The sequence below is a fragment of the Chrysemys picta genome, chromosome 8 (assembly GCF_011386835.1).
Source record: "Chrysemys picta bellii isolate R12L10 chromosome 8, ASM1138683v2, whole genome shotgun sequence".
Taxonomy (NCBI): Eukaryota; Metazoa; Chordata; order Testudines; family Emydidae; genus Chrysemys; species Chrysemys picta.
Window position 1 is genome coordinate 14,041,695 of NC_088798.1, and position 13,487 is coordinate 14,055,181.

General features: G+C 42.4%; 1 protein-coding gene across 2 annotated transcripts in view; it reads left to right on the forward strand.

Moving 5' to 3' along the window:
- The window catches only part of C8A (complement C8 alpha chain), a 43,040-nt gene that overhangs the window by 4,356 nt on the left and 25,197 nt on the right, over window positions 1-13,487 (forward strand). For both annotated transcript variants that reach the window (XM_024104881.3, XM_024104880.3), the window contains exons 3-6: window positions 125-269; window positions 2,913-3,057; window positions 6,072-6,261; window positions 11,137-11,337. In XM_024104881.3, the coding sequence (XP_023960649.2) occupies window positions 125-269; window positions 2,913-3,057; window positions 6,072-6,261; window positions 11,137-11,337 (681 nt within the window). The remainder of the gene's footprint in view (window positions 1-124; window positions 270-2,912; window positions 3,058-6,071; window positions 6,262-11,136; window positions 11,338-13,487) is intronic.

The following is a 13,487-nucleotide window of genomic DNA, read 5'->3' on the forward strand; positions in this document are numbered from 1 at the left end:
ACAGGTTAATTTATAAAGGAGATTTGTTTTTACTACTACTTAATATTTAATCAAAATCTCATCATTTCTGGATATAAAGTTCTTGTTAATGGGCCAATTTCTTTGCCTATTTAATGTGATTTAGTACAGATACAGAACTTTGCTACAGCCTGCCAAGTTTAAAGGGAGTAAATGCACGGGTCATCTCTGGGATGAGGCAGCATGCCGAGCAACAGAAACATGTGCAGCAAGCCAACGCTGTGGAAAAGATTTTCAGTGTGAGGAGACAGGTGAGTGAAATGCTATCGGGAACAACAGCAAATGAAGTTTGGTCCTGGATGAGATAGAGTCAATAATGAGAACAATGGACCAGTTCCTCAGCGCAAATTCTCTGGCTAGATTACATCTCCCATGATGCACCATGTTGTCTCCTCATGGTAAGGGAAGGGAATGTGTCCTATGAGTCCCTGGATGTGGTGCATTGTGGGAGGTGTAGTCTGCCCAGATTTCAGATATTGGCTTAATCACAACTTCTCTCATTTCAGGTGTTCTTTTTTTGATGAAAAATTAAAAATTGTGGGAAACAGATAGTTTTCTTGAAAATTTTGTTTTGTCAAAAAACAAAAAAACCCACAATTTTCTATCAAAAAAGCATTTTGACAGAGAATTTTTCTACCAGCACGAGCTACAGCAGAATCAGGAGATCAGGTGGCTGTCCTTGCAAGATTGGGTTGCATCAGTATAGTTTTTACTTACAACACAATAGTGCCAAGTTCTGCTTTCTAGTATACAATACCATTATAGATATTAGGAAACATGTGCACCATATCTAGGGCCAGATCTTCACACCAATTTACTCCAGCTGCAGATATGTCTCTTCATTTTCAATGGCACAAGTATTCTCAAGTTGTGCCTCGTGCAAACATTCATTGCTGAAATATAATTATTGTAACAATTTCCCAAAACACCTTCCGCAACTCGAACAGGCAAAACTGTACCTTAACCTGACAGTTAATTTCACTTAGCAACTGAAGAAGCTACTTATTCTTGTAGTTCCTATTCAGGAATATGATCTTAGATAATTAACATACTGGAGCATCAGCAAAATGAACTTGACAAGATTCCCACAGTGGATCCATTGTTTAGAACTTAGGAGGTGTCCAACCCAGGCTCCACAGTTGTGTGGCACTGCACATTGCAAGGGAAAGTTTTAGGATGGTTTCAAGTTCAAACTCTGCTTTTCTCTAAGCAATAAGGCCCAACTCCTGGTCCAAGTAACCCAGATAAGCATTAAGAAGATTTGTAGATGCAGGGAGGGAATAATCCTTTCTTCCAAGCTATAGTGATGTAGCAGAAAGCACTGAAGTAACTCTTGTGGCTCTTTTGCCCATCGCTGTAGTGAAGAATACCTAGCAGATTACAGATCCACCAGCTTGCTGGCCCCCTAAACTCCTGCTCAAAGAGGTGCATGGAGCCCCATGAATCACAAGAAGTATATGCCCCCTGCCTAGTCTTCTGGAATCCTGCCCCATCTCTGCTGCAGGCAGAAGACAGCAGTTCTACTACTGCAATAGCTTATCTCTACCTGGAAGCGTGAGAGGGCAGTGTGACTTCCTAAGATATAGGAACGGACAGACTGGGTCAGATCAAAGGTCCGTCTAGCCCACTATCCTGTCTTCCAACCGTGCCAATGTCAGGTGCCCCAGAGGGAATGAACAGTGCAGGTAAGACATTGTAATACATATGAAAAACAATAGAGTGGTCACCTTTAATAATGCCACCATTTGCCAGCCCTGACCACAGAGGTTTCTGTGATACCAAGCTTTCCCCTGTACATGAATAGGGGTATTGTAAATGCCAGTGTGGGGGTAACTTAACAAATGGTGACTTTTTAAATGGTGGCCACTGTGCAGTTTTCTGTGAACAAGACAGCAAGTTCACCTTGCCTACTAGCTAAGAAAAGATTCACTGACTCTGGCACAGGGAAGTGTAAATTAGTTCTCCCTACACCTGCTGGCCTCTTGAACCAGAGTGGGGAATTCACCTTGAAGGGAAGCAGGTTAACATCCTGCTGAGGGGATAAGCTGAGTCACTGGATCCCTGGATGCTCAAGCCATACTGCTACCACAGCCAGGGCTGCCCACACTTAGATGTCTCCTATACATCACACCACAGAAACACTAACCCAGGAACCAATCCCCGTAACAAACCGCGTTGCCTACTCTGTCCCCATATCTACTCTAGCGACACCATCAGAGGACCCAGCCACATCAGCCACACCCTCAGGGGTTCATTCACCTCCACATCTACTAATGTGACATATGCCATCATGTGCCAGCAATGCCCCTCTGCCATGTACATTGGCCAGACTGGACAGTCTCTACGTAAAAGAATAAATGGACACAAATCAGACATCAGGAATGGTAACATACAAAAGCCAGTAGGAGAACACTTCAATATCCCTGGATAGTCAATAACAGATTTAAAAGTAGCCATCCTTCAACAACAAAAACTTCAAAAACAGACTTCAAAGAGAAACTGCAGAGCTACAATTCATTTGCAAATTTAACACCATTAATTTGGGCTTGAATAGGGACTGGGAGTGGCTGGCTCACTACAAAAGCAATTTTCCCTCTCTTGATATTGACACCTCTTCCTCAATTATTGGGAGTGGACCACATCCGCCCTGACTGAATTGGCCTTGTCAACACTGGTTCCCCACTTGTAAGGTAACTCCCTTCTCCTCATGTGCCAGTATATTTATGCCTGTATCTGTAATTTTCACTCCATGCATCTGAAGAAGTGGGTTTTTTACCCATGAAAGCTTATGCCCAAATAAATCTGTTAGTCTTTAAGGTGCCACCGGACTCCTCATTTTTGTGGATACAGATGAACATGGCTACCCCTCTGATACATGTACATTTACACTTCAGGTCGCTGTATTAAACGCCACCTTGTATGTAATGGAGAGCCAGACTGTAGAGATGGATCTGATGAGAATAACTGTGAGGATGAAGATATTGAAAGCCTCTGTGAAAACCTAGACCCAATTCCTGGGTCTGAAAGAGCAGCCCAAGGGTAAGTAATTAATCTATATTTGCTGTTCTTGCAGTCAGGCCAGGATTACCTTTTTTATGTTGCTCTTATTCAGTAGTAGCATCATTTTTCTATTAATTGAGCTCTGACAGCATGTATGGTGCTGTACACAACAGAAGGACAGTATTGTCCCTAGGACTTCAAAGTCTAAATGGTACAGCAGTGAGTAAGAAGGGAGGCAGCATGTTGTAGCAGATAGGGCACTGGACTTTGAGTCAACAGACATGGCATGTGATCCAAGTTCTGCATCTGACTCACTCTGTGAGCTTGAACAAGTCACTTTAACTGCAGTGCAGACATGCCCAGAGAGGTTAACACCTGCAGCTGGCCTGTGTCAGCTAACTTGGTCTCACAAGGCTCAGGCTAGGGGGCTATTTAATTGCAGTGTTGACATTTGGGCTCGGGCTCACCTGGCAGTGTCTAGAGCCCAGGCTTCAACCCAAGTGTCTACACCTCAATTAGACAGCCCCCTAGCCTGAGGCCCTGATTATGACTGAATTAGGTTAGAAAGAAGTGGAATCTAAGACAGGTATCGTTGGCAAACTGTCTATGATGGCATCACTTATACATACACACACACACACACACATACATACATACATAGCCTTATGTGAAAGAGAATAGGAATGTGGTCATTCATCATTTAATTCTACATTTGCTTGATCCAAAGCTGCAGAAGTTGGTGGAAAGACTCCCAGTAAGTTAAATGGGGTTGGTGGGGGGAGGTTGGAAGAGGCTCCAAGGGAGTCTATCAAAAGCTTATCAGTCCACATATTTATTTTGTTTTCATTGTCATAGACTACTGTAATGTATATTTCCCTCTGCAAAGCACACAAAAGTAAGTGTTCAGTATCTTCATAAAGGAAAGTCATGCTTCACCAAGCTACTAGAATTCTTTGAGGGGATCAACATGCCTGTGGTCAAGGGGGAAAACCATTGGAGACAGTGTACTTAGATTTTCAGAAAGCCTTTCACCAGGTCCCTCACTAAAGGCTCTTAAGCAAAGTAAGCTGTCATGGGATAGAAGGGAAGGTCCTCTCATGGATTGGTGACTGGTTAAAAGATCGGAAACAAAGGATAGGAATAAATGGTCAGTTTTCAGAATGGAGAGCGGTAAATAGTGGTGTTCCCCAGGGGGTCTGTACTGGGACCAGTCCTATTCAACATATTCATAAATTATCTGGAAAAAGGGGTAAATGATGAGGTGGCAAAATTTGCAGATGATACAAAACTACTCAAGATAGTTAAGTCTCAGGCAGACTGTGAAGAGCTATAAAGGGATCTCTCAAAACTGGGTGACTGGGCAACAAAATGGCAGATGAAATTCAATGTTGATAAATGCAAAGTAATGCACATTGGAAAACATAATCCCAACTATACATATAAAATGATGGGGTCTAAATTAGCTGTTATGACTCAAGAAAGTTCTTGGAGTCATTATGAATAGTTCTCTGAAAACATCCAGTCAATGTGCAACGGCAGTCAAAAAACCGGACAGAATGCTTGGTATCATTAGGGATAGCTAATAAGACAGAAAATATCATATTGCCCCTATATAAACCCATGGTATGCCCACATCTTGAATACTGCGTGCAGATGTGGTCACCACATCTCAAAAAAGATATATTGGAATTGGAAAAGGTTCAGAAAAGGGCAACAAAAATGATTAGGGGTATGGAATGGCTTCCATATGAGGATAGATTAATAAGACTGGGACTTTTCAGCTTGGAAAAGAGATGACTAAGGGGGGATATAATAGAGATCTATAAAATCATGACTGGCGTGGAGAAAGTAAATAAGGAAGTGTTATTTACTGCATCTCATAACACAAGAACTAGGGGTCACCAAATGAAATTAATAGGCAGCAGGTTTAAAAAACAAGTAAATATTTCTTCACAAAACACAGTCAGTGGAACTCTTTGCCAGAAGATGTTGTGAAGGCCAAGACTATAACAGGGTTCAAAAAAGAATTAGATAAGTTCATGGAGGATCGGCCCATCAAAGGCTATTAGCCAAGATGGGCAGGGATGGTATCCCTAGCTTCTGTTTGCCAGAAGCTGGGAATGGGCGACAGGGGATAGATCACTTGATCATTACCTGTTTTGTTCATTCCCTCTGGGGCACCTGGCATTGGCCATTATCGGAAGACAGAATACTGGGCTAGATGGACCTTTAGTCTGACCCAGCATGGCCATTCTTATGTTCTTGAAGAGAATTTCCAGTTCTGAGGAATTTCTAATTCTACTTTCATTTCAGGCTACCAAGTTAGCAAAAAGATATTGACAAACTGAAGGGAATTGAGAGAAGAACATCTAAAATGGTCAAGGAGCAGGAGGAAATGACTAATATGGAAAGACTAAGTGAACCAACTATGAATAGTTTGACTAAGTGAGAGCAGTCTACAAGTATATGGAGGGTGTTAACACCCAAGGGGGAATAGGTAAATGGGAGAACAACTAACAGAAGAGTGATGAAATTAAGAAACAGAACATTTACTTTGACTATCAGGAAGAACTTTGTGACAGTGAGATGGATTAGGAGGCTGTGAAATGATTTCCCAAGGGACTTTACTGAAGCACCATAATTTGGGAATTTTTATAACTCTACCTGACCAAACACTAGAAAATGAACTGCAAAGAACCATGTTGTATTGGAAGAGAGATGAACTGGATGATTTCATTAGTGTCTTCCATCTCTAACTTATGATTGTATGATACTGTCTTTGAAATAACAGGCTATTTGTCTCATTTTTAGTCAGGGAGAAAAATCACTTTAGTTTAGTTCCCACAGGAGAAGACAAAAATGGAGGTGTGTGGAATCAAAACCTCCCATTTATGAAGCAAAAGATCCCTGAGTCATTGCTATCCAAAGCAACGTAGAGTCCAGTGTCTGAGAACAGAATGTATGTAAAGTCAGTGGGAGGGTAGGTAGCAATTTTTTTGTAATAGCAAAGAAAGCTATAGTTAAATTCTGGATGATGTCTCTTTTCATTAAAGATACAATGTTCTTACACAAGAAGAAATGCAATTTGTATACGATCCTAAGTATTATGGAGGCCAGTGTGAGTACATTTACAATGGAGAATGGCGGGAATTGAAGTATGACTCTGCATGTGAACGTTTGTACTATGGGGATGATGAGAAATATTTTAGAAAACCCTACAATTTCCATGTATATCAATTTCTAGTAAGTATTTAAGATGTTAATTTAGCAACATTTTCTCACTAAGAACTGAAGTTTGCCTTCGAGATGTTATGTAGATTTTCTCAGGATATATATTACAGTTATTTGCAGCAGTAGAAAGATAACATTGAAGACCTACTTTCATGGATGAGCAGCCTCATATGCTCTGGGGCTCTTACTGAGATTGTGCATTTTGATACAAGAGATTACTAGGGCAATTCCATCTGTTTTGGGGCCAGTACCCCTCAACCAGGGTCTCCTTCAAATCCTTCCACAAACCCCACCTTTTCCACCAGTCTCTAAAGCAACAATCTTCTAGTTAACAATAAGCATTTGTACAACATAGTTATTTTAAAAACCCACACACGAAGGAACTAATGTGATCCTTGCTGCATCGCCCAAGCAATCCTATTACTTATTCTGGTTGAGTGGACAAGGCACCGAACTGGGTTTCTGCTCCCAGCTCGGCTATTAACAAGCTATGTGACCTTGGACAAGTCACGTCACCTCTCTGTGCCTCAGTTTCCCCATTTGTTAAATGGGGATGATGGTACTTGCCCACTTTTACAGTGCTTTGAGATCTGCCATCTGGATGACAAGTGCCATAGAAGAGGTAAGGCACCTCCCTCCCCCACCTCTGTCTGTATAATGCTGGAGTTTTAAAATTCCACCTGTCCTGCTGGGAGCTTCCTACACTGTAGGGTAAAGTCATCATTGCCATGGTTAACAGTTAGCGTGCATTGACCACTGCTTATCCTAATCATCTCTGTTACCTTGTGCTCCTCCTGTCAGATTGTTATACCCACTTGTTGGCTATAGTCTTTCTTAAACTCTCTGGGGCAGGGAATGCCTCTTTGTTACCGGTTTGTACATTTCCCAACACATGGGGGCAGGGGCCTTTAGGCACTAACACAAAACAAATAATAATTAGGGGAGGAAGGATAATCTAATGGTTAGGGTACTAGCCTAGGAACTATGGAGATTTTGCTCTGCCACAGACTTCCTATGTGAGCTTGGATAAGTCACTCAGAGCCAGATTTTCAAAGATATTTCAGCACCTAAAAAATACAGATCGGAGCCTAGCATGGTTTTCAAAAGCACCTTCTTACCATCCTTTCCGATGCCAAACTCTCTCCATTCATTGTATGGGGGGCCTGCGCACCTTGCTTGAGGCTGAAGATTCTGCTGGGTGGCAGACAGCCTACGTGTGAGGCATTGCAGTGCCAAGCAGAGTATCTTTAAGGATCTGGGCCCACAAGCCTAAGTCCCACTGAAATAGTTTTGAGTTAGGTGCCTAACTTGCTTAGGATCTGTAGTATGAGGTCATAAACACAGAAAGCCATTCTTTAAGCACCTACTAGAGAACCCTCTTGCCAGGAAGTTCCCCCATTTAGTAAGCTCCCCATAGGAACCTATCCTGAGTGTGTCTGTTAACTGTGGAGAAACAGGAACTCTATAGCCACGCCACAGGAACTTCTGAAAATCCTAGAAGGGACCTGTCTGCATTTTTAGGTACCTTTGAAAATCTGGCCTGGGCCATGTTTGAAAATGGGTCTTCAGCTTCTAAGTCAATTTTGAAAATTTTACTGTGCATTCCCACAGAACACACACTTCTTCCTGCAGTGGAGATGGACTTTTAGATTAATAAATTTTAAGGCCTGAAGGGATCATTGTGATCTAGTCTGACCACCTGAACAACACACCCTGCAGGACTTCCCTAAATTACATTCCTGCTTCAAGTCCAGTTGTTGTGCTTGAACTAGAGCAGATCTTAAACATATGCAGTCATGAAGAGCCATTGGTAAGTTGTTCCAATGGTTAGTTGCCCTCACTATTAAAAAATTCTACCTTATTTCCAGTGTGAATTTGTCTAGCTTCAATGTCCAGCCAGTGGATCTTGTTTTATGTTGGTCTGCTAGACTGAAGAACCTTCTATTATCAAATTTCTGTTCCCCATGTAGGTATATATAAACTGTGATAACAATCACCCGCTAACTTTCTCTTAGATAAACTAAAGAGATTGAGCTCCTTGAGTCTCTCAGTATATGGCATGTTGTCCAATCCTTTAATCATTCTTGAGGCTTTTCTCTGAACCCCCTCCAATTTTTCAACATCCTTCCTGAAGTATGGACCAGAACTGGACACAGTATTCAGAAGTAGTCACACCAGTGCCAAATGCAAAAGTAATACAACCTCCTTACTCCTCTCAATATTCCCTGTTTATACAGCCAAGGATTACATTAGCTCTTTTGGCTACAGTGTCGCACTTCAGGCTTCTGTTCAACTGATTATCCAACCTGACACTCAACTTTTTTCAGTCACTGCTTGCCAAAACAGAGTCCATCCTGTAAATATGGCCTGTATCTTTTGTGCCTAGATGTATGGATTTTGATTTTGGCCATATTGAAAGGCATATTGTTTGCCAGATCCCAGCTTATCAAGCAATCTAGATGGCTCTGTATCAGTGACCAGTTCTATTTGTTATTTACCACTCCCCCGATCTGTGGGTCATCTGCAAACTTTAACAGTAATGACTTCATGTTTTCTTCCAAGTCATTGATAAACATTTTAAATATTTAGGGCCAAGAACCTGCAGGACCCCCCGAGAGAAAAAAAAAACACCCATTAGATGATGATTTCCCCATTTGCAATTATATTTAGAGACGTATCCCACTTTCAACACGGCAAACATTAAGTGGATTAATTGTGTCATTCTAGTTTATTAATCAAAATGTTGTGTAGTACCAAAGTTAAATGCCTTACACAACTGTAAATATGCTACTTCAGCATAACGTTCCCAAACTGTATTTTCTCTGTATGCCCCTCAAGATGGCAAGCTATTCCATGCAGAGACTTGTTGCTTTCAGTAAAATGTTATGCACTGTATGAACTACAAAAAAAGTAAAAGAATTTTAAGATTGCAAAGTCAAGCACTAAAAAGTTAAGGAAGCCAGAACTAAGGTTGCCTGTGCAATCTTAATTTGGCCCTTTTGTGTTGTAACATTATGCTGCAGTTTATAATTACGTGGTCAGATACTGTATTTTCCACAGGATGGAAAATTCAGTGCACAGGATGGACGGTGCTCACTTAACAAGCACCTATTCAATATTTTGTGTTTGCTCCTTGTTCAATCTGTGCCCCAATCTCGAGGGGTTTATTCACTGCATACTATTCAAATAGTGCTCTGAAGAAAGAATTATTAATTTCCTCATTGCCTTTTCTATGGCACTCATCCCTACAGTATTTGAGTGCTTCACAGACATCTATTAATTTATCTTCACAACATCCCTGTGAGGAGGGTAGTATCCCCATTTTAGAGATGGGGTTGAGGTACTGAGATTAAAATCCACAAATTTTGAGCTGAGGAGGACCTAATTTTTCAGAGTACTTAGCATTATAGGGCAGTTCATGTGGTCAAAGCACAGCACTCATTGATTTCAGTTGCAGCTGTCAGTTCTCAACACTAGTCTCCCCTCTCCTTGGTTCCTAGTGCGAGTCTCTTTATCCAGCCAACCCCAGTCTTCCCCCTCCTCCCAGCTCCTCATCCAATTTCCATATCCCTCACACCACCACCAACTGCCACCCTCTTCCTGTTTCCCTCACTAGCTCCCACTCCCCAACCTGACTCCCAGTCCCAGTTTCCTTGCCCAACTAGTCCCAATTTCTACTCCCTCTACCCCGCCTTCCTCTCCGCGCCCCCGACACTCAATCCCAGCTCCCTTTCTGTTTTTAGTTGCAATTTCCTTGCCCAACCAGTTCTAATTTCTCTCCCCCAGACATCTCGTCCCAATCCATTCATTTTCCCCCTCCCCGGTCCAGCTTTTTGACCATTCTGAGAGTCTAAGGGTATGTCTACACTACCCGCCGGATCAGCAGGCAGCGATCGAGCCAGTGGAGATCGATTTATCACATCTAGGCTAGATGCGATAAATTGACCCCCGAGCCCTCTCCCGTTGACTCCTGTACTCCAGCTCGGCGAGAGGCACAGGCAGAGTCGATGGGGGAGCGGCAGCAGTTGACTCACCACAGTGAAGACACCGCGGTGAGTTGATCTAAGTATGTCGACTTCAGCTACGTTATTCATGTAGCTGAAGTTGCGTAACTTAGGTCGATCCCCCTGCCAGTGTAGACCAGGGCTAAGAGAGACAGGCTCCCTGCTCTTAGTTCCAGTGCCCAGTGTAGAGCAGCTAGGAGCAGCACTTACAGCAAAAGTCCATCTGAGCCCTGGGGAGGCCCGTGTTCAGGTGCATGCTCACTCTTGTCACTCTAGGAGCTGTCAGGGGCTTGAGCATGCTCCCTGAGGATGGAATCTGCTTAGATTTTAATTGCTAAAAATCTAAGCACTCTCTACTGAGCATGTGTGAACTGTGATTTTTCAAAGACTCATAACTTGGTCAAATTTTGTCAGATTTGGCAAAAGGCACATCCCTAACACAAAGGCCACCACCAAACCAAATTTCAAGTCACTATTCTCAAATATAGGGGAACTAGAGTGGTTCAAAGAACATTTTTATTGTGGGCAAAAACAAAAATATATTTCCCCCCTAACCTTATTCTCAGAAACAGGTGAACCATTTTTGATGATATGTTCCAGAAAATATTCAGCTTGAATTAGGCACCACCTGGGAAAATTTCAGCCAAAACAATTAAAGTTTGGCAAAGTTATTAGCAACTGAAAACAGGGTTTTGTAATGAGAAGTGTTAGCAACTGAAAACAGGGTTTTGTAATGAGAAGTGTCAGGCTACTTTAATAATAGGCTGCATTACCTTACCACTGACTTCAGTTGGGGCAGGATCGGATACTTCAGCAGAGAGAGTGATACGGTAAAGGAGGCAGGTAATAGCTGCAAAAGTAATGCCTCTTCTTTTCATTTCAGGCTCATGCTGATTCTGGATTCTCTTTTGAGTTTTACGATGATTCGAGAGATTTATTTGAGGCCATAAAAAAAGATAAATCCACAAATTATGGCTTTACCTTTGGAATAAGCTATGCTAATGTACCTCCCCTTTTTGAGCTAGGTTTCAGTTTATCACAGGGTAAAGGATCCCTGAAGAATTTCACGCAGTATAACGAGAAGGTAACAAAACAATGGTGCATGTGTTCTCTCAGTCATGTCTTGTTGCATTGCGCAATTTCGGTGTAACTTATGTTAGTTTATTCTTTTACTTGCATGTTTTTTAAACAATAGTAATTGTACCTTCATTTGTTCATGTAATTGCAAATGTGTGATCATTAGTAATCTTGTTTGTTGGTCTTATTACATTTAAGCAAACAGAATCATTATAATGGGAATAAAATTGAATTACGAAATATAAGAACACATGTCATCTTGCCCCTTCCTGTTTCATGGCTATATTAAGCATATAAATAAAGAAATGCTTAAAGTGGCAAACAGAGAGGGGAAAATATCAAGCTGTTCATCAAAACAGTTGTCCTCAGGGGATGGGCTCCAGTGGCAAATATATCGTGTTCAATTTAATACAAGCTGCAATATGGTGGTAAATTAAGCTTCTATTGTATCATAAGTTAAAAGTATCTTAGTAAACAAATAGTACTAGATGGAAGGGTTTATTTTTAATAGAAAGTTTACATCATGGCCAAATATGTGGTGACCCCCCATTTAGACCTGCTAATATTAATGATAATTTTTCATATTTATACTATGCCTGTGATCTACTTTTCTCTTGGTCAGTGACAAGGAACAGTAAAAGAGAATTATCTTGACAGTGTCCTAGTTGAAGTGACAAGGAGTCCAGTGTCACCTTAAAGACTAACGGATTTATTTGGGCATAAGTTTTCATGGGTAAAAAAACTCACTTTTTACCCACGAAAGCTTAGGCCCAAATAAATCTGTTAGTCTTTAAGGTGCCACCGGACTCCTTGTTTTTTGTGTGGATACAGACTAACACGGCTACCTCTTGATACTAGTTGAAGTGCTTTCAAAACTGCTGGAAGCTGGCATCATTAAAGTATCTAGTTCTTCCTTGTCTAGAGTCACATCACTGATTGTTTTCATCAAAAAAATTGATTTTGTATCCTCAGAAAATGACTCGTTAAAAGGGCGGTGTCACAAGGTTCACTCACCGCACCTTCTTCTGATTGTCTCGGGGAGTAGCTCCACTAGCCTGCGCTCTCATCCCAGTGGTGTCTTCCGCCATCTTATCTCCCGCTGCACTGGTCACTCCCAGATCTACAGCTTCCTCTTCATGGCTTGGCCCTCCAGCCAGGTCACTAAAGTCTCCCCTTCCGGGGAATTCAAAGGCCTTCCAGACTCTGCTGTCAGGATGGCATCTCCAACACGTTGTGCCACTGCCCAGTGGCTGGTAGGGGAACTCGGGCCTGCCCTCTACACTGGGTTCCAGCCCAAGGACCCTATAACATGCAGCCAAGGCCTATATCTCCTTAGTCCTCACTGCTGTTTCCCTGGGCTTCTTCCTACTTTACTGGCTTCTCCCCTCCCTGGGTTTGCCAGCTTCTTAACTACGTCCACTCAGGGAGTGACTGCAGCCTGCCTTCCTACCCCCACTGCCTGTGCCAGCTACTTGGCTATATACTGGGCCCCTTCTGCTCCATTACATCTGAGCCTACTCCTAATTAGTGGCCAGCTCCCTGGCTCCTCCTCCAGGTGCACCCAAGGGAGTTAATTGGCCTGCCTGGCCAACTTAACCCCTTCCAAGTCCGTGTGGGGCTGATACCCCACCACAGGCAGGGCAGCCCATTGTGTCAGTTTCTGAGACATGGAGCAATGGTCCAAACATGAGAGAACGTGCAGGAGAATGCTCTCCAGTCATGTGGACTTTGGGGAACAGCATCCTCTGCCCTCAACAGGAAAACAGCCAGGGTGTCTGCACAGCTGAGACACAGCTAATTAATGCTGAGTAGGGGAAGCAATGGCAGGCACCAGCTGCCATGTGGCTTTGTTATTCTGCACCGCCCCTCATGGATCACACTATTGACATACTCACTCCTCCCCTCTGCACTCCCTTTCATAGACATGCTATGAAATGTACTAGCTGTGTGTGTGTTTGCGCATGTGATATTGCTATAGAGAAGATACAAGATCCTACTAGTAGTACTATCTAAAGAAGCCGGGACGGGCTCTGTTCAATATCTTCATTAACGACTTAGATATTGGCATAGAAAGTACGCTTATTAAGTTTGCAGATGATACCAAACTGGGAGGGATTGCAACTGCTTTGGAGGACAAGGTCATAATTCAAAATGATC